Source organism: Canis lupus, chromosome 22 (assembly GCF_003254725.2).
Source record: "Canis lupus dingo isolate Sandy chromosome 22, ASM325472v2, whole genome shotgun sequence".
Taxonomy (NCBI): domain Eukaryota; kingdom Metazoa; phylum Chordata; class Mammalia; order Carnivora; family Canidae; genus Canis; species Canis lupus.
The window spans coordinates 5,390,463-5,412,520 of NC_064264.1; the positions used below are offsets into that span (position 1 = coordinate 5,390,463).

The 22,058-nt window shown below is 44.5% G+C and overlaps 1 protein-coding gene across 7 annotated transcripts in view; it reads right to left on the reverse strand.

The window, feature by feature from the left end:
• Positions 1-2,106: 2,106 nt before the first annotated feature.
• Positions 2,107-22,058, reverse strand: part of CBY2 (chibby family member 2) — a 102,891-nt gene continuing 82,939 nt past the window's right edge. For 3 of the 7 annotated variants that reach the window (XM_025478269.3, XM_049099523.1, XM_035704569.2), the window contains exons 3-5: positions 12,763-12,843; positions 12,059-12,159; positions 2,107-3,489 (exon numbers count right to left, since the gene is read on the reverse strand). In XM_025478269.3, coding sequence (XP_025334054.1) covers positions 2,272-3,489; positions 12,059-12,112 — 1,272 coding nt within the window. In that variant the 5' untranslated portion in view covers positions 12,113-12,159; positions 12,763-12,843 and the 3' untranslated portion in view covers positions 2,107-2,271. Of the gene's footprint in view, positions 3,490-12,058; positions 12,160-12,762; positions 12,844-13,153; positions 13,313-22,058 lie in introns of those variants that run through there. The other 4 variants (XM_049099521.1, XM_049099520.1, XM_025478267.3 and 1 more) reach the window with 3 other exon arrangements.

The window sequence follows — 22,058 nt, forward strand, 5'->3', positions numbered from 1 at the left end:
ACTCACATCGGTCACAACAGTTTCCCATCAACAAAGTGGATAAAACTCCTCCTTTCCCTCACATGTCTCCTCCTGGAGACCCATTGCTAGTGAGTGGAATAGGATACTGAGAATCCGTTTAGCTCAAGGACCACTAACCTAATCCCTCAATTTTGTAGCAGAGTGGAACACCTGGGGAACTTTTAAACATAAAAAGTAAGGAATTTGGAAAGAATTATCTACCCAGAGAAACTGAGGAGACCTCAGGTTGGAGAAGATTTGCATATGAATGAGGAAGGGGATGGGCTGCTCCAAATACCAACATTCTTGAAGTGCTGCAAACAACTCAGAGGCTCAAAATCCCATTTGCTGAAAGGAACACAGTTTTTAGCTGCAGCAGTTTTTTTCAAAGCCCTTGAGGTGGCTCCACTATATAGTAAAATTTGGGAACCTCAACCTAACTCCCTCTAGAGTCACCCAAGTGTTCCTTTCAACCTCTTGGTTCTATACTCTGTCCTAGAATCAAAGCCCAGGACACTAAATTTTGAGCCTCTGTGCCTCCCTCCAGTAAGCCTGGGAGCCATTTACCCCATCACTTACCTCCAGCTGGGTAATGTGAACCATGAGTAAGTAGAGGGCACCCAGGGAATAAGGTGGTGAGCCTCAAGTTGGGGAGAGCACAGGCACTCCTTTCCACATTGGGTGAACAGCAGGGTCACATAAAAAGAGATTTTGAGGTCAAATAAAATTGGGCTATTCTCAGCTTACCAAAGTTAAGCAGATTTCTTCATTGCAGGACTTCTCAGATTCTTTAAGTTTGATTATAAGTCTGTGAGAGAGGATTGTGACAGCATTTCTCCCCATGGAGCATGTCAAGGACTAGTGTTTCAAAGAATATACTCTGAGAAACTTAGAGCAATGTTGGGGGTAGGGAAATTTGGCAGTATCTGGAGACACCCTTGGTTGTTACAGTTGGGAGTTGTTTACTGGCATCCAGTGGACAAAGGCCAGGGATGCTGATCAACATCCAACATGGAGGGATCCCTGGGTGGCGCAGCGGTTTGGCGCCTGCCTTTGGCCCAGGGCGCGATCCTGGAGACCCGGGATCGAATCCCACATCAGGCTCCCGGTGCATGGAGCCTGCTTCTCCCTCTGCCTATGTCTCTGCCTCTCTCTCTCTCTCTCTCTCTCTCTCTCTGTGACTATCATAAATAAATAAAAATTAAAAAAAAAAAAACAAAAAAAAACATCCAACATGGAGAACCCCCCATGACAAAGATTTACCCGTCCCAGATGTCAATAGCATTGCAACTGAAAAGCCCTGGCCCAGAGTGACCTCTTCTCCTACAGGCCATCCTTCATGCCATAGCTTCAGAAATGGAAGACGATGAAAGAAAAAGACAGGAGAGAGCAGACAGGAGTAGGGGGGAAAAGGAGGAAAATAATGAAATGAAAGAGGAAAAACAGACAATAATGAAGGAAGAGGCTAGGGGGTGGGGGACAAAAGAAGACAGATTCATAAGTGCCTAAACTCAGAAGTGACCAAGATGTCCTCCCGCAGGTTGAATGGATAAACAGTGGTACAGCCACACGGTGGAATCTTACTCAGCACTAAAAAGAAATGAACTATCAAGCCATGAAAAGACATGGAGGAAACTTATACACATACAGCTAAGTGAAAGAACCAACCTGAAAGGCTCCATACTATGTTTTCAGTATACAACATCTGGAAAAAGCAAAACAGTGGACACAGTAAAAAGCTCAGTGGTTGCCAGGGGGTTAGAAGGGCAGGGTGAAAACACAGAGCACAAAGGATTTTTAGGGAAGTGTGAATACTCTCATACTATTAACAGTGGATATGTGTCATTATCCGTTTGTCCAAACCCGTTGAATGTACGATACTGAGAGTGAACTACAATTGAAACCACAAACTCTGGGTGATCATGGGGTGCCACTGTAGGTTCGTCAGTCTTGACACTGCCCCACCCTGTTGGGGATGTGGACAACCCGGAGGCCAAGCATGCCTGAGGGTGGGGATCTATGGGAACTCTCTGCACTATCTGTTCCATTTTGCTGTGAACCCAAAAACTACCAGAAGGAAAAAGAAGCCAGAGCAGCACACTGATGTTAACTGGCCCTAGCCTTTTCATGCCTTTATTACTTCCCCGCGTTTAGGAAGGTGGTAATTCTGCTCCTCAGCAGGCACACACTGGTGGCTGAAGACCAGGAGACAAGTGGAAGGCAGGAAGTTTTCTTTGGCCGAGTTTCCGTGACCAGTGCTCCTTGGAGGCCTCAGACTCTGCTGGGCTTCTTGGGGTCCTTGTTCTTGGCAGGCATGAAGGCATAGAGCTCCTCAATGAGCATCTCCATTCGGGCAGTGACCTCAGTCACCGTGTCGATGACCAGCTTCTGCTGCAGCTTCAGCTTGTTGTTCTCCCACAGGGCCTTGTTCTCCTCCTGGAAGATTCTGTGCTTCTCGCGAAGCACGTGAAGGGCCCTGTTCTCCTCCTGCAGGAGGCGGTTCTCCTCCCGGAGGATCTGCAGGTTCTGGTTCTCCTCCCGCAGGGCCTGCAGCACCTGGTTCATCTCTCTCAGTAGCTCCAAGGACTGGCTTCCATCCAGCAGGCCTGAGCCGGCTTTCATCTCTTCATCCCCAGAAGACCCAGACAGGTTACCGACCATCTGGCGTAGGACCCGGAGTGTCTTGGAGTCCTCCTGGGGGGTCGACGGCCCCTTGGACTCCTCAAAAGGTGAGGAGAGGCCTGTGCTCTGGTCTGGCAGCAGCCCAGGCACATGGGCCTCCTCATGAGGCAAGGGGGCTGTCTTGTTTTCCTCCCCGGGGCCTATCTTCTCCTCTGTCTGCACCCAGTAGGCCTTCCTCTGCTCCAACAGCTGCTGCAGGGCCCTGTTCTCTTCCCTGAGGAGCTGAAGGGTGCTGTTCTCCTTGCTGCGGTGCATCTGCAAGGCTGTGTCCTTCTTCACCACCTCCAGGGCCACACTGTCCTTGTGCAGCAGTGGCGAGGATGCCCTGCTCTCATCATGGCCCAGTGTGGCCTTGTGCTCCTCCCAGAAGACCTGCAGGATCTTGTTCTCTTTCCGGAGGGTCCTGTTCTCCTCCCGCAGGGCCTTGTTCTCCTCCCGTAGGGCCTTGTTCTCCTCCTGCAGCAGGTACTCCTTGGCCAGCCTCTTGTGGTGCAGCTTATGGTGGAAAGAGGAGGATGGAGAGAAGTACGGGGACTGGAGGCGGCAGTTTTCGTTCACCCACCGCCCATCCTGGAAGACAAACATTTCATCGCTGAGCTGTACCCGAGGAGGGTTGTAATCCAGCTCGAGGTCTGCCTGGGATGTGGGGCGCTCCATGGGGTCCAAGGGCACAGAGGAGAAGCGATTCAGCGGGTAGGAGTGCTGGCTGACCACTCTGCGGTTCAGCCTGGGCAGGGCAGCCTGCCTGGCACAGCGTGGGGTCGGGTACAAATTGTGGAGCCTCAGGAAAGGCTCGGCTGTGCCCCTCTGTGGGAGAGAACAGAGAAGCCCAGAGTTAGTCAAGGAGCTAACATACCCAAGCTTGCTGACCCGATAAGAGGCCAAGATAACCCACAATTAACTCAGTTTGATAGTCCAGTATGGCCACAGAGGACACTTTTGTTTGGTCTCTTGGGAGTCCTCATGAGAAAATACAATTGATCCTCATTCTTCACAGCAGCTCTGTTTTGTAAGATTAACTGCAAAGACTAAATCACAAATACCAAACCACTGCTCCTAGGAGAAATGTAGGGTTAGGTTCCTGACAGCCTTCAGCCACGGTTTTGTCAATCAATACATAACTTTGTATTTATATGTACTTCTGTTGAAAGACATCTTACTTAGTATGCATTATGAATTCATTCACATTGAACTTTCAGCCAATAGCACTGTCTCTCATGCCTGAACAAAGCTTATCTAACCCATGTTTTTTCTCTATAAGGCACATCACACCTTCTTCCATTTAGGAACACTGGACAGACCTTCAATATGCTTGGGGGCCATTTGAAACCATGAAATCACCCCAAGAAAAGCACAAATAAACTGTACGAAGGACCCTATTCTACAGTATGAAAGCAGAAACAAGGCTTCTTAGCTAGAATGTGCACATCAGGTGACTTAAATTTCTCATCACTCTGTGCATGTCTGTAAATGACCACCAAAGTGCCACAGGTATTGACTGGGTGGTTACAGATTTCAGTGAGTGGGCAAATACACACATAGGGAATCCATGACTAATGGCAACTGCATATGTATTTTACAGGTTGAAAGCATTGATTTGGAGTCAACAAATATTTTGATTTCGGGCCCCACTATTTTATCAGTTACAAGGATATGGCAAGTTATTTGAGTTTCTACATTTTCAACTTGGGATAGCTACATCAACTGCTTTGCCTTACAGAGATATTTTTAGGATTAAAAAAGATTATGTATGAAAGCATGAAACATGGGCTCTGGCACACTTCTGTCACCTTAGAGGAGGAATAAACACTCTTCTCAATCAACCCCAGCTGCAGATATGGACCCATAACAGGCACAGGCAGAGAAGCAGCATGAATCTCCCCAAGAGACACCCAAATCACTGTGTCTGAAATGGTGGTGCTGTCCACTAGCAGAGCCTGCTCCCTTGTCCCATTCAGGCTTGTCCTTCACTCTTAGCAACCCTGAGGCCTGTCCTTCCAGCAGCCCCTTTCACATCCACCAACAGAGTGTTAGGCTCAAAGCAGAGTCCAGCTGGTAATTTTGGAAAAGGAGGGTACCATCACGGACATATCACTGAGCCATGAGGGTTCAACACAGTTGTTGATAATGAAGACAGCAAAGGATACCAAGGAATTCATAGAGAGGAATTCATGATGGTGGCCCATACATCTCAAGACCAAGGGGATCAGAGCCACAGAGCTTAAACCCAATAAGCTAGTAGCTCTTATACTTTCCATTTTAGAATAATCAGCTGAGTGTGTTTAAAATTCAGACTTATTTTTAAAATTTATTTATTTAGTTTTGAGAGGGAAGGAGCAAGCATGAGTAGAGAGAGAAGGTCAGAAGGAGGGGGAAAAGCAGACTCCCCCCTGAGCAGGGAGTCCCATACGAGGCTAGATCCTGGTACTCCAGGATCATGACCTGGACCAAAGGCAGATGCTTAACCAAGTAAGCCACCCAGGCACCCCTTAAATGCAGATTTCTGAGTTCCCTACTTGTAAGACTGATTCACTTAGTATGGATTATGCTCCAGGAATCTGCATTTCCAATCAGCTCCCTCAAGCAATTCTGGCTACAGGTGGTCAGGACAGTTCTGAGTCAGCTGGAATGTGCAGTTTGCCTAGTTGGAGGTTACAGCAGGGTTAAAGGCTGAGGTATCAAGACTGGAGGTCATAAGAATTCTCATCCTCATTCTGTTGCTGATGGGCAGTATGAAACTAGAAACTTTTACCCTGAGACCCAAACATTTTACTAGTAAAAAAGAGAAAGCCAGACTCCCTGATCTTAAAGGCACCTTCAAGGGGTGCCTGGTGGCTGAGTTGGTTGAGCATCCAGCTCTTGGTTTTGACTCAGGTCATGATCTCATGGGTCGTGATCTCAGGTGTTGTGGGATCAAGCCCCACCTTAGGCTCCATGCTCAGCAGAGAGTCTGCTTGAAGATTCTCTTCCCCTGCCCCCACTCGTACAACATGCACTCTCTTTTTCTCTAAAATAAATAAATCTTTTTTTAAAGACACCTTCTAACATTTAATGTCAATGAAATATACTGTAAAATGGAAATAAAAACACATGCCCTGTTTGGTTCACCACACTGTTGTAAAGATTGAATGAGATAACGATTGCAAAAGTGTTTTTAAAACTGCCAGGTGCCATGGAAATGTAAGGTATTGTAATCAAGAAATGTATAATTTGCTAATGGAAGAATTCTGAGGTGTATTCAGAAGGTGGTGAACAGGTGGAATGTGTCCTGGAGAAGAGGCAACAATTGCAGCAATGAATTTAAATAAAAATAAGATCATGATAGCTATTTCTAAATACACACAAAAAGCATTTCATCTTAAGTATATTGCAATGTTCTCCAAATATCAATTCCTCATTTCTTAGTTATTTTCACAATTTTACAGATAGAGAAGATAGAAAACAAGTCACATTGTCTGCATTAGATATATGGGTATAGAGAGAAATATAATTTGCACGGTGTATCATGTTGGCTAGGATTCTTTAAGACCCAAAGAGCTAGATAAATAGAAGTCACAGTTCTATGCTATTAACTTTGCAATAAGCACATGTCATTAACTTTATAAGGATGTGTTTAATCTTCTAGATAGTGAGGGTAAAAGAACATTCTGCAATCAGAACGAACTTACTTTAAATAAATCCAGCCTCCATGGTTTTCATATTTCTCAATTAGGAAAGCACATTGGCTCTTGTGGCTGAACCTATGGCCAGACTGAACCTCACTGTGGGCAGCCCAGCCCATTTAAAGTCCCTGGGTCCCAGATTTCTGGGAAGATTAACCATAGTCACTAAGGAGTGGATCATGAGAGGACCTCTCCATCCAATGCGGGGCGGGGGGGGGGGGGGGGGGGGGGGGGCACAGCAGGATCTCATTCTAGAAAACATTACCATGGAAATAATGGCTTTAGTCAACAGTGTGTATCCCAATCCTGAGAAGAAAAAGGAAGAGGGAAACAAATATTGAGCTCCAATTTCATGCCAGGCCTTAAGCTGAGCATTATGCCCACAGAATTAATTTAACCCTCGTCATACTGACTTAATGTTGTTATTATTATTCCCATTTTGCAGATAGAGAAACAAACTCAGAATCTAAGTGAAATTATCAGTGTGAGTTCACCCACTAATGTCACAAACCCAGTCCTGGCTGCCTGAACTTACAATGTGTGAATCACGCACACAGGAAATCACCATGGATTTCTCAAAGGACTTGTAGTAGTTAGGGGGTAAAGATAGTTTTGTTAAGTTTGTACTATGGAAAACTTCAAACAAACACAAAAAGAAAGAGAAGAGTCCATTAAACATCCATGTACCCCTCACCCAGCTTCTGCAGTTACCAAGTCCAGGCCACTCACATATTTCAACTGTACGTCCACTCAACTCCACCACCACTCCCCACCCATTGCATTGTTTTAAAACAAAGTGTATAGACATCGTGTTATTTTACCCATAAATACATTAATATGTATTCTTTTGACAAATCGTCAATACCATTAACAATGATCACTTAATATGGGCAAATACTGAGTCAGTGTTCTAATTCCCCCAATTTTCTTATTTCTATTTGATAATTATAATTATTTCATTTCAATGAGAGATGCACATACCTTGATCCAATTGAACATCCAAAGATAAATCACTAATGCTTTCTACTGTTTATTACTGCTCAGAGTATTCATGATGGTCTTTAACTCATCATATCCAGCTGCCTTTTTTCTGCTTTGGGTACCCGAGGAGTTTTCAACTGTCCTCTCAGCAGAAATGCACTAACTAAAACCTTACCATGTGGGTGACAGATCCCTCCCTAGCTACCAACAATCTGGATATTTGGACTCATATCCTTACACATGCCATCAGGTGACCTTGGTCACATCCTCTCACCCTCTGACCTTGGTTTCCACATCTGTATAACGAAGAGTCGGTGACATGATCTCTAAATGTCTTCTTGGTCTAACATTCTCTGGTCTAGTGGATCCATGTTTATAAATGGGCACCACTATGGCCTCAGCTACCCTCTTTACCATCCTTAACATCTTGCCCCCTTCCTTTAAATGGCCAATGCTTCCACACAGACTCTATGCCTTCTCTGTTACATGCCCACAACACCCGATCCAGAAAATGTTGACAGGCTAATAGGTCCCCTCTTTACTTCCTTCCCCAGAACCAAATTCCCCTTTCATGACTAGTCTTGTATCTTCCCTCCAATTCCCAGACAGGATCAAGGAGGTCAAGTCCAGCGTTGCCTCGTTAGCCTAGTGTCTTAGAACAAAAAACATTTAAAAATTCTTTAGCAGTCATGGATTTATTTTCATGATTATTAGAAGAACATACCTGTTTTATCAAACCCAAAATCCTATGAGTAGTATCAAGATGAGGTTAAAGTAAATCAGTACCTTCTTCCGAAAGTGAGATTTATAAGGAAAAATACCAAATATCCAGGCATTTCAGAGACTCCAGGAATCATGATTAAAGACAAGAAAAAATGTTAAGACTAGATAAATTCTTTCTTTCCCCAGTTCCAGTCAGACCTAGCTGGACACAGTCCTTAAAGAAAGGCTCCTCCCACCCTAAATCTGTTTCTACTCTGAATATTCTTGCACCAATTCTTGCTCCACATTTGTGTTGATGAATCAACTAACATTAATTTGGCACCTGGTCTCAGACCCTGCCTTCAGTGAACTTCTGGTCAATTTGAAAATTCAGTGAGTAGCACCAATTACTGCTTGGTGCAAATGAGGGAAGTCAAAGAGCAGCAGGCAATAACGTAGGCTGTACAATATGGGGGTCAAGGGACCAGGCATCATAAAATCCAAAAAGAGTCCTAGCTTTACACTGTATGAGTGCGTGACCTTTACAAAATCATTTCATTTCTGTGCCTACATTTCCATATCTAGAAAATGTAGAGGCTAACGTAATTCAGAGCCACCCTGTATGTTTGTACAAATAACCAACTTTAGGGGATCCCTGGGTGGCTCAGCGGTTTAGCTCCTGCCTTCAGCCCAGGACGTGGTCCTGAAGTCCCAGGATCGAGTCCTGCATCAGGCTCCCTGCATGGAGCCTGCTTCTCCCTCTGCCTGTGTCTCTGCCTCTTTATCTCTCTGTGTCTCTCATGAATAAACAGAATCTTTAAAAAAAAATCAAAACAAAATAACCAACTTTAGAGGGTGCCAGTCACAACTGCTGTTGCAGTGCACAACCTGTATAACCATCCACAAACAACCTTACTAACATCTGCCCTATTTCTTTTAGGGAGTTTGTTTCACAGTCCAAAAGTGAAAGGAGAATATGTCACCATTGGTCATGGGTTCATTATACCTTTCCATCACCTTGTTAGGAGGACAACCGAGAGACTCTTCCTCAGGAGTGCCGTGGTTAGGTTACTGTTGTAACCTAAGATGCATTAGTGCCAGGGATCCCGAAAGGGGCTTGGGCACAGACATTTCCCTCCCAGAGCCCGAATCCCACCTGTGGATGGGAATCCCCCCCTTAGCATAAGGCCTGGCCCTCTCCCTGGTATCTCCTTTTTAAGTACAAGTGGTCCTGCAAGGGAATTGCTTGAAACCACCAACTACCAAGTGTCTTTGTCTATTGGCCTTGTGGCAAATGGAGAGCATGGGGGGAAGAATGGCCAATGGGAAGGGGGTGGGCGAGAACAAAGGGGAGGTAATAAGATCAAGGTCTCTTACTGATACTGTGGAGTTTCTAAGGAACAGGACTGTCTGAATGGGACCTTCCAGGATGGAATAGGCAGGCTTAGCTGACATGCTCTACAGTTCTCTCCACTCCTGGAAAACTATGGCTACCACAGACTAGAAGAGATGTCCAAATGCCCCAGTAGACTCCAAACCTGCTGACCAAGTTTTCAGTAAACACCTACTCTCCCAACATTCCTGAGGGTTACAATCAGAGAACATTAGCCATGTGAGGTACTATTCAGACATGTGGAGCTGAGGCCCCAGGATGCTGAGAGGAAGAGCCCGGTATGCTACTAATTTTCAGATGGAGGGACAAGGCTGAGTCTCATTTTCCTAATGTTAAATTAACTCAGCTGCCTAGCACCATGATACAGCCAACGTTGGTTTTAATAAATGCTAACAGGTAAGAGGGTCATTCACAGGTCAATGTGAATGATTTTGAAAGAATTATAAAATTAACAGCAATAAGGATAAAAATGTCACCATATGTGATAGTTTCAGGTAATTGTTTAACACAGAATCTCCTGGAATCTTTCTCCCAAATTGGGAGAGAGATGGGGATTGTCAGCAGATTCCATAGCTTCTTATTCTTGAAGAAGCCCAAACAAAGGAGAGTGAGAACAAGAGTCCTTCATGGAGCACTGGAAGGTGCTGTTGGAGCTCATTCTGATCTGGTATAGACCCTTGCTAATGATCTAGCCATAAACAATCCCTTCATGAGAAGTCACCCAGAGCACTCATCAGGGAAATAAGGAAGCCTGTGAGAATGGGATGGTCATGCGCAGAAGGAACCAGGTCGGCTAGCTTGGGCAAGAAATAACAGTGATGGCTGGCAAGTTAATGCACTGTTGGGAAATAGATCCAAAACCACAAATATTTAATGTGAGAAGAAAAACTGGAAAGCGATTAAGACCTGAAAAGACCTAAGGGTGATAACAAATAGTGAACCACAGGCATTTGCAGTGTAACTGAAAAGCCCAAATGCCCAGCATAACTGGGAGCTGGGAAGCCAGAGGCACTTTCTGGAGACACAAAAACGGATGGGCTGCATCCCAGAATAAAGCAGCATGTGACAAATCCACACAAGGAACTTAGAGGCAGGCAGTTAAGGTGCCCACAGAGGAGGCGCTATTTCCTAAAGGCAAGAGAACAGAGAGAGCTAAGATGTGACCTGGCCCCACCAGGTGGCATAGGCCTAGCTTGTGGTGTAGCGGAGAGAGTGGACACTGGCCTGCTTTCAACCCCCTATCTAGCTCTGCCATTACTGGAGAGGCTGCTGGGGCTCAAGTTTCCCATGCCTATACAATCCCTACCTCACACTAGCATTGCCCAGTGCCTGCCACATGACCAAACCAGTGCTCAGTCACTATTTTTCCTCCCCTTGTTAACCAGGTCAATTTCCCCTGAGTCATGCACAATTTCATTTGGGGAGGTCTAACGAGTACACTGGTCCCTTCACAGTCCTGGTGGTGGCACAGTCCAGATAATCTAAATTTATAGACACCCACACCCCTCCCTCACAGTTTCAGCCTAGAGCATCCTGGCAGGTGTCTGAAACTTGGTGTATGACTTGGGTCTCCCTGGCAGGTGTACCCATGAGGGGTATACATTCCGTGCCCTCCGTGCCCTCCAAAACCACAACAGCAGCACCAAGTCCTGCAGTGCAGGAAGTGAATGGCCCCAGAACAAGCTTGAGCCTTCTTAAACCACCCCCCAGGTTCTGTTCACCTTCTCTCCTCCTTCAGGCTGGCCTATCTCTGGGACCTACGCGGGGAGAGTTGTACTAGGTATAGACAGAAGACTTTTTCCAATCTCTTTATCACATGACCACTATTTCAAATCCTATTCCTGGGGCACCTGGATGGTTCAGTGGTTGAGAATCTGCCTTTGGCTCAGGTCATGATCCCGGGGGGCCCCTGAGTCCCACCCACATCAGGCTCCTTGTGGGGAGCCTGCTTCTCCCATTGTCTGTATCTCTGCCTCTCTCTCTCACGAATAAATAAAATCTTAAAAAAAAAATCCTATTCCTGCCCCTATCCCCAACCTCACCCTCAGGTTGGCACCCTCTTCCTGTCCCTTAGTGAGGCTGTGAACAAACCAAAGGCACAACACCCACCCTCAGGGGAGTAGTGGCCAGCAGAACTACATGGCATTTCAGTGGAAAGAATCAGACCTAAAGCAAGGTTCCTTGAGCTGTAGGAACCCTGTGGGCAAGCCATCCTGTCTAATGATCAGGACAAAGTAGCTTATAGTCTAGGCTTCATGAGCTGAAACTGATGAAGTGGCTGCTCACTACAAAGTTATAAGGATAAGGGGAAAACAAAGAGCCAGAATGTTCTTTTGTCCTGTCTTTCCCTCCTACTGAATATACTTGCCCAGACTGTTACAATTATCTCCACCTATTGAAAGAATGACAGAGTTCTTCTTTGTCATCTTGTTCTTCACAAAATCCTTAAGATACGGCTTTAGAAAACATGTATATATCATTTTGTTATGTGTACTAGATATAATTATGTAGTTATATATTATATATGTAATTATATATTAAATATATGTTACTATAAATAAATAAGTATATATATAGGATGCCCACTGGTACTCGATCCTGTTCCTACACACCCTGTACCTCGCTTTCAGGTAGTTACCTCTGCATTGGATTCCTCCAGCCTACATTTCAGCCCCTCTGGTTGCACAGCCATGATCTTCCAACAGTGCCTTAGGTGACTCTAGAGAAGCAAGGCTGCCCCTTTGTGACATAGCAGCAGGAGAAACAATCCAGTCAGGAGAACCCCACCAAGGAAACGGCTGCTTAGCAGGACAACACCTGAGACTCTCCAGACTGTCAAGACTTCATCCGTTTACGGGCCTCCTTTCTGAGTTCCCCTTCCACTCTGTCTTTGTATCCAGCAGGCCTCAATTCCCTTGGCACCTCCAAATCACCCTGTACCTCTTGGTCCACGTCCTGGGCTTTCTACTCATGGATTCAGTCATATGCATTTGGTTCCAAGTCTCAGTTCTAATTCTCTCCCAGAAATCCGGAATGGTTGTACAATAGCAAGCACCAAAACATTGAAGTCTGGGAAGAATGTGGCTTACTTCAGAGTGTCATAGAAACTGTAAGCATTATGAGGGCTGAGAGGTCTTACCAGGTCACCGAACCCACCTTCCTCATTTGAGGGATGACAAACTGAAGACCCAGAGTAGCTAAGTGAATTCCCCTTGGCACACAGCTAGTTGGCAACTAGAGGTCCCGACTACCCTGTTCATTCTACAATATCTTGCTACAGTCTTGAAAGAGGAGGGTTATTCCGGTTACAAGGAAGTTGCACCCTTCTGTGATTATCCCTACCTGAGGCAGAACCACATTGATTGGAATTTCTAGGCTTTCAGATCTGGTATCTCTTTTTCTTGCAATACTTGGCCTCGAGTGCTGTGGGAAAAGAGAAAATAAAACGATATCTGCTTCCCAGCCCATCCTCTGAGCTTCAATTGCTCAATCTGAAAAACAGATGACTTTCTATTCACTTATCCCCTCTTGTCAACTATGTACATTATGAAAATCTGAGTCTGAAACAATGTGAAGATAGTATCTGAAAAGATGCTTATCAATCTCTAGACAGAAATTAAGACAGATTTTATAGTTGGTGTTAAAAACCTTCCAAAAAGTCTTTGGAGCAGAGATACCCATACCTAATACCTTTTCTAAGGTTATTACTTCTATCTCAAGTAAAAAGCCATACCAATGTTAGGTGCCAGGTATAGGTCCTATGTAGGAGTTGGTCACCAAAACACTCAGAACATTCCAGAGGTGACATCACAAAAAAATACGGTGTTTTTCAGGGCTCATGGTCTCTCTGAGCATCACAGGTGGGAATGAGGCACCTGACAGGAAGAGTCACCCTGGTTATGTCTACCTGGCTGGTCAGGGTCAGTGTGACACACAATAACCCAAACATTAGCCCCCTATTTGGTCATCTTTGCTACTATTCATATCGCCACTGCCTGGCTGGGCTGTAAGCCCTACCTTCTCTCTAGAGCTAGCATCTTCTACTTGGAGAAATCCAAACTGAACTCATTTCAGACCAAGAGAAGCCACGGAGTCTGAGATATTTTCTGACACCAACCAATTCTCCAATTCTCTGAGGCCAACTGTATGTCCTATAATTCAATTCAATTCTTAGACAATCTACTTGGAGTGGGTGTCAGGTCACCTAAGTTAAAGGCCTCAGTCCCACAAGACTGCCTACACCAGACTTTAGACACCAGTCACAACTCTCAGGCCACGAGTATTTCTGAATGACCAGCTATGAATTGGCGGGGGTCCTACAAACCCCTCCGCACCTCTGTAATTTGCTAGGATAGCTAACAGAACTCAGGAAAACACCTTACTTACAATTACTTTTGTTATAAAAGATGCAGCTCAGAAACAGCCAAATAGAAGATGCTTAAGTCAAGGTATAGGGGGAGAAGGACATGGAGCTTCCACACCCTCACAGGTCATACCATCCTCCCAGCTTCTCCATGTGTTCACCAACCCAGAAGCTCTCCTAACCCTATTAAGGGTTTTTATGGAGGTTTCATTACCTGGTCGAGGTTGATTAAATCACTGGCCATTGGTGATTAAAGATTTCCAGCCCAACCCACCCCCCATCCCCCATTTCCCAGAAGTGGAGAGGTGAAATACTTGAAAGTTCCCAACCTCTAATCACATAGTTGATTCTTCTAGCAACTAGTGCCCATCCTGAAGCCATCTAGGGGCCACCAAGGGTCACTTCATTAGCATAAAGTCAGGTGTGTTCGGGGGCACTCCTTGTGAATAATAAAATCCTGCTTTAAATTCTTTTGGATATATACCCAGAAGTGGGATTGCTGGATTATATACAGTTTTATTTTTAATTTTTTGAAGAATTTCCATACTGTTTTCCCGTAGCTGCTGTGCCATCCTTTTACATTCCCATCAACAGCTCACAAAGGTTCCAGTTTTTCCACATCCCTGTCAAAGCCTGTTTTCTGTTTCTCCAAGGGTTTTTAGTGATTAACTCTCACACCACTGGAAAACTCAGTTCAGCTTTCCCTTATAGATGCACCTCATAGAAGCACCTGTACATCGCCCTTGGGCGCTGATCTAGGAAATCTAAACAAAGAGGGAACCAGCCGTGCTCATTTCGTGGGGGTGCCCAAACAAAGGACCATGAAATGGGGACGCCTGGGTGGCTCAGCAGTTGAGCATCTGTCTTCGGCTCAGGGCATGATCCTGGGTTCCAGGATGGAGTCCCACATTAGGCTCCTTCCTTGTGGGGAGCCTGCTTCTCCCTCTGCCTGTGTCTCTACCTCTCTCTCTGTGTCTCTCATGAATAAATAAATAAAATCTTAAAAAAAAAAAAAAGGACCATGAAATTAATGGCTTAAAACAACAGAAATTTATTGTCTCACAGTTCTGGAGTCCAGAAGTCAAAATCATTGGCAGGACCATGCTCCCTCTGAAACCTATAGGGGAGAACCGTCCTTTGCCTGTCCCCTGGCCTCTGAGGGTTGTTCACAATCCTTGATCCTCCCTCAATTTGCATGTGCAGCACTTACATCACTGCCTCCACCTTCACATGGCCTTCTCCAGACATGTGTCTACAACTGTTGTCTCCTGGAGACAGCAGTCATACTGGATTAAGGTCCACCCCATTCTAGTAAAATCTCATCCTAATCACATCTGTAAGGACTCTATTTCCAAATAAGGTCATATTCTGAAGCATTGGGGGCTTTTAACTTCAACATATCTTTTGGGGGTTGGGGGATACAATTCAACCCATAAGAGAAGCTAACACTGAACACCTAATGAGCACCAGCAAGGTGCCAGATACTTTATTTGTGCTATTTTACTTAATCAGAGTCATTGGCACATATATCAAGTCCTCCCCCCTTGGTTATAGCCCATCCTTGAGGTCCCTAAGACCACTGCCCTGGCCCATCTCCAACAGGTTCACTTGAACCCCTCCCGCCCACAAAAGATAGCTGTGCCAAGGAGCACAGCTCTTCACTGCAAGGCTCCTCATGGACCAAGGTATCTGGTAGTAAGCCTTATGTATTTTATTACTATTATATGTATTATATGTTATTCTTATTTGTTATGATTTTCATTTTGTGACTTTTGCCCGGTCTCAGTCACCCTGCTTGGCCATGTTCCACCCAGTGTAGCAAAATCCTTACCTCTGTCCTGAGGCCATCTCTGCATAAAGAAACACCCCACCTCTTTTTAAGCTCCTCTTGGCTTCTTACTGTGACACACTCCCCCCCAGAATGATACCCATAACCTCAGGAGAAACAAGATATAATTCATCCTAGAAAGGAAGTCTTGCTATTAGATGATCACAGAAACTCCCAGGATCCAGATGATGGTGGAAATCATTCCTTTTTCCATTTCAGTGCCAAGTGGTCCAGCAGAGTTCTCCTCTAATGGGTATCTGGGGACCTTTCTTTTTGTGGGTTCCCTTCACCCTCACCTCTGCTTTAGTCCTCTGCCTTTATTGTGCTAAGAGGCCTGGCTCCAGGTGAAGGAGCAGCCACCATACTGTGGCTGACAGTGATAGCTCTCACAGCATGACAGTGACTCATTATCCCATCATCTGAACACAGATCCTCTCTCCCCATCCATCTTGCAAGGGGGAGTGCTGGAGAAAGGGAAGAAAACGAATGGACGCATGGACTGTCCTACCACATTAGTAGAAAAACAACTTCTTTTATTGAACCCAAAGGAAGGGTACTGATAATAAATGAGGATGGTTGGGCGCCTGGATGGTGCAATCAGTTAAGCATCCAACTCTTGGTTTCAGCTCAGGTTGTGATCTCAGGGTTGTGAGATTGAGCCCCATGTCTGGCTCCATGCTCAGCACAGAACCAGCTTGGGATTCTCTTCCTCTTCCTCTGTCCCTCACCCCGCCCCCAGTATTCTGTCTCCATCTCTCTCAAATAAGTAAATAAATCTCAAAAAAAAAAAAAAAAAAAAAAGGAGGAGGAGGAGAAATGAAGATGCAAATAGCCAGGTCATGGACATTAGTATCAGCAGTGTGGAAATCTGGAGACCAAGAATTAGTTACTTACTGTATGTCTTAACATGTCTTAACTCAGTGTATCACAACAAAATGCCACAGACTGAGTAGCTTAAACAACAAATACTTGGGGCGCCTGGGTGGCTCAGTCAGTTAAGTGGTTAAGCCTCTGCCTTTGGCTCAGATCATGATCTCCAGGTCCCAGGATGAGCCCCACGTTGGGCTTCCTGCTCAGCGGGGAGTCTGCTTCTCCCTTTCCCTCTGCCCTTCTGCTTGTGCTTGCTCTCTTTCTCTCTCTCTCTCTCTCTCAAATGAATAAATAAAATCTTTTATTTATTAAGTATTAAAATAAATACTTATTTCTCACAAGTTCTGAGGCTGGGAAGTCCAAGATCAAGGTGTTAGCTGATTTGGTTCCTGGTGAGAGCTGCTTCCTGGCTTGCAGACAGCTACCTTCTCACGGTGTCCTCACAGAGAGAGTGTTCTGATCTCTCCCTCTCTTATAATCCCACCCTCAAGACTTCACTAAACCTAATTACCCGCCAAAGGCCAAACCTCCAAATACCATAACATGGGGGATTAGGGCTTCAACATACGAATTTTGGAAAGACACAAACATTCAGTCTCTACACATGTGACTTGGGCAAGTCACCCCACCTCTCAGAAGTTCAGTCTTCTCATCTCCAAAAGGAGTAAATGATACGTAATTTGAGATAACATACATAAAGAAGCTGACACTCAGCAAGTTCTCAATACTCACTGCCTCAGAGCCCTTTTACAAGTCTTGCTTCTTTTGACTTAAAATCTCAAGCAGCTGACACACAATTGGCGCTGCTGTTTAAAAAAAGTTTTGATACTACAGCTTCTGAGAAGGCTCTATGGTTGCCGGATTGATAGGGTTTTTTTGTTTTGAAGGGAGAGCGTTTGGAACAGGGCCATCCTAGTACTGGCATCTATCTACAGTTGCCTATTAGCTGGACTCCTTCCCTCTCCAAACACACGTACCCATGACTCAGTACGGAGAAGCTTCCTTGAGATTGCACCCAAAATGCCTGTTATTACTCAGATTAACACTGTCATCAATCATCCACGTTCCATGAGCATCCACAATTGGTGGATGCTACACGGAAAATGGAGGTAGACATGCCTCATGGGTGTCTAATCTAAACAGACAGGTAGAGCAGAGCCAAAGGAAAGGGCAAGCGTGCATCTAAGACTCTTCAGGCTTTCCTCACCTGCAACTATTGGATGATGAATCACAGAGAAAAAAATCAGTGTGCAGGAGGGTCCATTAGAGAGCACAGGGCCCCTTGCCCTTCCCCATAGAGTCACAGAAACTGCAGCCGTTGGTCCTGGAGTCAGAGGTGGTCAAGGGGTGCGGGGTACATTATAGCCTTTCTCTCCTCATTGGTGGAGACGGGGATGGAAGGTTGGATGTATTTAGTAATTTGTCACGATGCCTGTCATCTCCAAATTGCATGACATGATTTGCAATGATGTGTTATTTTTGCTACATAGGGCAGGGTAGCTCTACTTTGGCACCAGAAGAGCAGCCTACGTATAGCCAGGCTTTGGCCAAACTCTTTAGGGACAGCTGGGAGCCCTCACCTTTTGAGGAAGCAGAAGGCAGCAGCCAGGGAGTGCAAGAAAGGCTGCACTCCAAAGTTCGAAAGATAACCAGGATAAGTAAATCCTTGAAGCCAGAAAGGAGATCATGTGCTAGACTGGTCCTCAGAAGTAGGGTCAAAACTTGCAAATCTCTAGAGCTACAAGACATCCTTACAACCAGACTTTTCCTTCTGAATCCAGGAACGGCTAGAAATTCCCCCAAAATTCTGATGTTTTCCTAATCTTAGTCATTAGTTCACTTGAGCCCAGAGAGAGGCTCTATTAAAAGCTATCCTATGGAAAAAACATTCAGTCTCTAAGAAATTCTTCTTTAGTTTGGAAAAAGTCGCACCTGGGGATCCCTGGGTGGCTCAGGGGTCTAGCGCCTGCCTTCAGCCCAGGGCGTGATCCTGGAGTCCCGGGATCAAGTCCCACATCGGGTTCCCTGTGTGGAGCCTGCTTCTCTCTCTGCCTATGTGTCTCTCTCTCTGTCTCTCTCATGAATAAATAAATAAAATATATTTTAAAAAAAGGAAAAAGTCATACCTGAAACGAATATAACATTGTATGTCAATTATACTTCAATGATTTAAAAAGATATAGGTGTGGGATGCCTGAATGGCTCAGTCGGTTAAAGCAAACGGATCTTGAAATTGGCTCAGGTCATGATCTCAGGGTCAAGAGATGGAGTCCGGTGTCAGGCTCAGCACTAATGCTTAAGATTCTTTCTCTGCCCCGCCCCCACCCCTGCTTGGAAAGCATTATCTCTCTCTTAAAAAAAAAAAATTGTGACTGTGTGGTCTCTGGCCCTAGTCAAAGATGGTGATTGGTCTTGTTATCGCAGGCAGTTAGAAGCCATGGGAGTGGATGCTTCCAAAGGAAGAGGTGGGGAGTCTCTACTTCTGACCAACAGGGGCAAAACTGAAGGTTTTATTAGTATAACTCTAATTAAGATGTATGTGATTCTGTACATTTCAATCTGACCAAAATTTAAAAATCATCAAATTAGTTGTGTGGGTAATCCCTTCAATTAATTATCCATCCTTTGCTTCTTAATGATAATGGAATGCTTACCAAATAGCTTGTGATCTCTGAATAGTGCCAAATAAATTGATTAAAATATTTTTTCAAAAAGTAACAAAGATTCCATTTGTTCGGTTTGCTCAGTGAATTTTTTTTTTTTAAGATTTTATTTATTTGTGTGAGAAAAAAAGACACCAAAGTCAGGGAGGAGCAGAGGGGAGATTTTATTTGAGAGAGAGAGCATGAGGGAGAGAGAACACAAACAGAGGGAGGAGGGGAGGGAGAAGCAGACTTCCTGCTAAGCAGGGAGCCCAAAATGGGGCTCCATCCCAGGACCCTGAGATCATGACCTGAGCCAAAGGCAGACGTTTAACTCACTGAGCCACCCAGGAGCCCCTGCTCAGTGAGTTTTAAAGTGTTCAGTCTCAAAAAGTGGGTCTGAGATTGGACTTGCATTACTATGTGGAACAACGTCTTAGGTGACAGTGTCTGAGGAGACATTCACCTCCACACTGGGCATCGGACGGGCACACAGACTCTAAGTCAGAGTACCTGTGTTGGAACCTGTTTCTACTTCCGGCTAGTTTCCACCCCTGCTGCTTACCTTTGGCTAAGCCTCAGTTCCTTTGCTGATAGAATGACCATGATCATTCTTGGGCTTTAGGGTGGGGTGCGAGGAGAGACTCCAAAACAGTGGTGCACAGGCTCTGCCCATACTCTGCCCATACTGGTGCTAATAAACACTTACTGATTGGAAAGTTCAGGTGAACTGAAATCCTAATGAATGAACACTTGAGCACTGTCTCTGAGCAAGGCTATGTGCTTGGTAGTGGAGACAAGGAAGGAAAAGGGGAGAAGAAATCAGATGCCATCTGTTGCTCCCAAAAGGACTATAATCTAACAAGAGAACAGCATTTGGGGAAGCAGGAGATAGAGCATAATAGCCAATATTTATGGAGTGCTTACTATATTCCAGGCACTAGTATGAGCCCTTTAAGTACCATTTAATCTTCTCAACAATTCAGGAAGAGAGATACCTGTTAATTTGAGCCCCATTTTACAGTAAGAAAAGTGAGGCAGCAAGAAGTTAAGTGATTTGTGCCTATTGTTGTCACACAGCAAGTGCCAGAGCTAGGATACGAGTTCCAGTTCTGCGCCCTTAGTATTGCCTGCATGTTGGGGCCAAGAGGAGGAGGATCCTGGACTTGGGACTTGAAAGTCCCCAGTCTGCATCTTCCATGCCATCTCTGCAGTCCTACATAATTACTTCTCAGAGCCAGAATCTCCTCATCTGTAAAACGAGTTAACAGTCCCCACAACATGGTTTGCTGTGATTCTGAAATAAGGTAAGAGTGCTATGCATTGTGCCTGGCATGCAGTAGGTGTCTAATAAAGTTTCCATGCATCTCATTCTGTATTGCCATTATTATTTATAAACTAGAATTTCTATCAGCTAAAGTCATCCTGTGTCCCTCAGATAAAACCTGAACACTAAATGTTTCAGATTCTCATAATAAATAGTGACCCACACTATTTCAAACACCATTATCACAGAATTACACATGATCATCGGTAATCTAGTCAGTGAGCTACAAAATCTTTTCCTAGTTTTCAATTATTTGAGTGCAATCCTACCAATCCTACCAATCAATTATTTTGAGTGCAATCCCTCACAAGTCTATTTCCTAATTTACAAATGTGATGCTTTTTTAAATATGTTTTATGATTGCACATTATAAAATAGACCCAAATTGAAATTTTTACAAGATAAATGAAGATAAAGTAAATATTTCATAATAATGCTGTTGTACCTGATTCATCAATAATACAAAAAATATTTTGCCTCCACAAAAAATTATCAATAATATTTTTAGTGAGCACAGTGTAACTAAACATGGTCCCCTGTTTCTCAAAATCTTAGTTTTAACACAGTGAGTCCACAGTTCTACATTCAGTTGACTCAGATTTTTTCATTTAATGGCTGTCCTCATGGAGGACAGAACTTCACGAAGATCTGTAGATCCAAACGGTGAAATACACTATTGACTGCGATTTCCAAATAACAATACTCAATATTCAGTCTGTTGTGCCCAAGATTGCTGTGGAGGCTGAGAAAATTAAGGCCATTCCACTTTAAGTTCAGTGTTAGCACAAGTACAGCCATCCCAGGCCCCTGTGAATAAGAGCTGAAATTTACATTACTTCAGTTACAGGAAAAAAAAAAAGTTTACAGCTTAAGGTCCTAGAAAGCCCCATATTAGAATGAGAACAGAGCCCAAGCCTGTGGCAGGAAGCCCCATATCAGAATGTAAACAGAACTTGAGAAATTGCTCCACCCCTTCTGGAGGTCCCCTAGACCAGCCCTTAAAACTAAGCTGAAACCCACCTTGGGAGTCCAAGTCCCTGCTCTGCTGTGTCGGGTACACTTGGACCCAAGCTCGAGCTTGTAAATAAACCCTCGTGTGTTTGCATCGGTGTCGGCTCCTTGGTGGTTTCTCGGATACAATACGATACGTAATCTTGGCCACAACATTGCCCTGCTCTTATTGACAGGGGCCTGAGATGGCTGTACTTGTGCTAACGCTGAACTTAAGGTAGAATGGCCTTAATCTTCTCGGCCTCCACAAATCCTATCGCCAAATAATGCAATTTTTTTTTTTTTTTTTACTAAAATGTGCACTTGTTTTCAAAACATTTTCTTCACTGAATAAGCTTAGCTTTGTTTTGTTGTTGTTGTTCTTTCAAAAAAATTCTAAACTCTCTCACTTATTGCTTTCCATGAAGGCAAAACATAATTGTGGTTTTTTTCTTTTTAAAAATGGCTTCTAGACTGCACACTGTTAACAGTCAATTATCACCCCAAAAAGGGTGAGCAAATTTGGAACACTTGTTTTTTTCTGTAAAAAGAGACAACTGCAAGATTCCCTGCAGCATGAGAGACTTTTATGGTTATTCTCCATCTTGGGACAAAGTA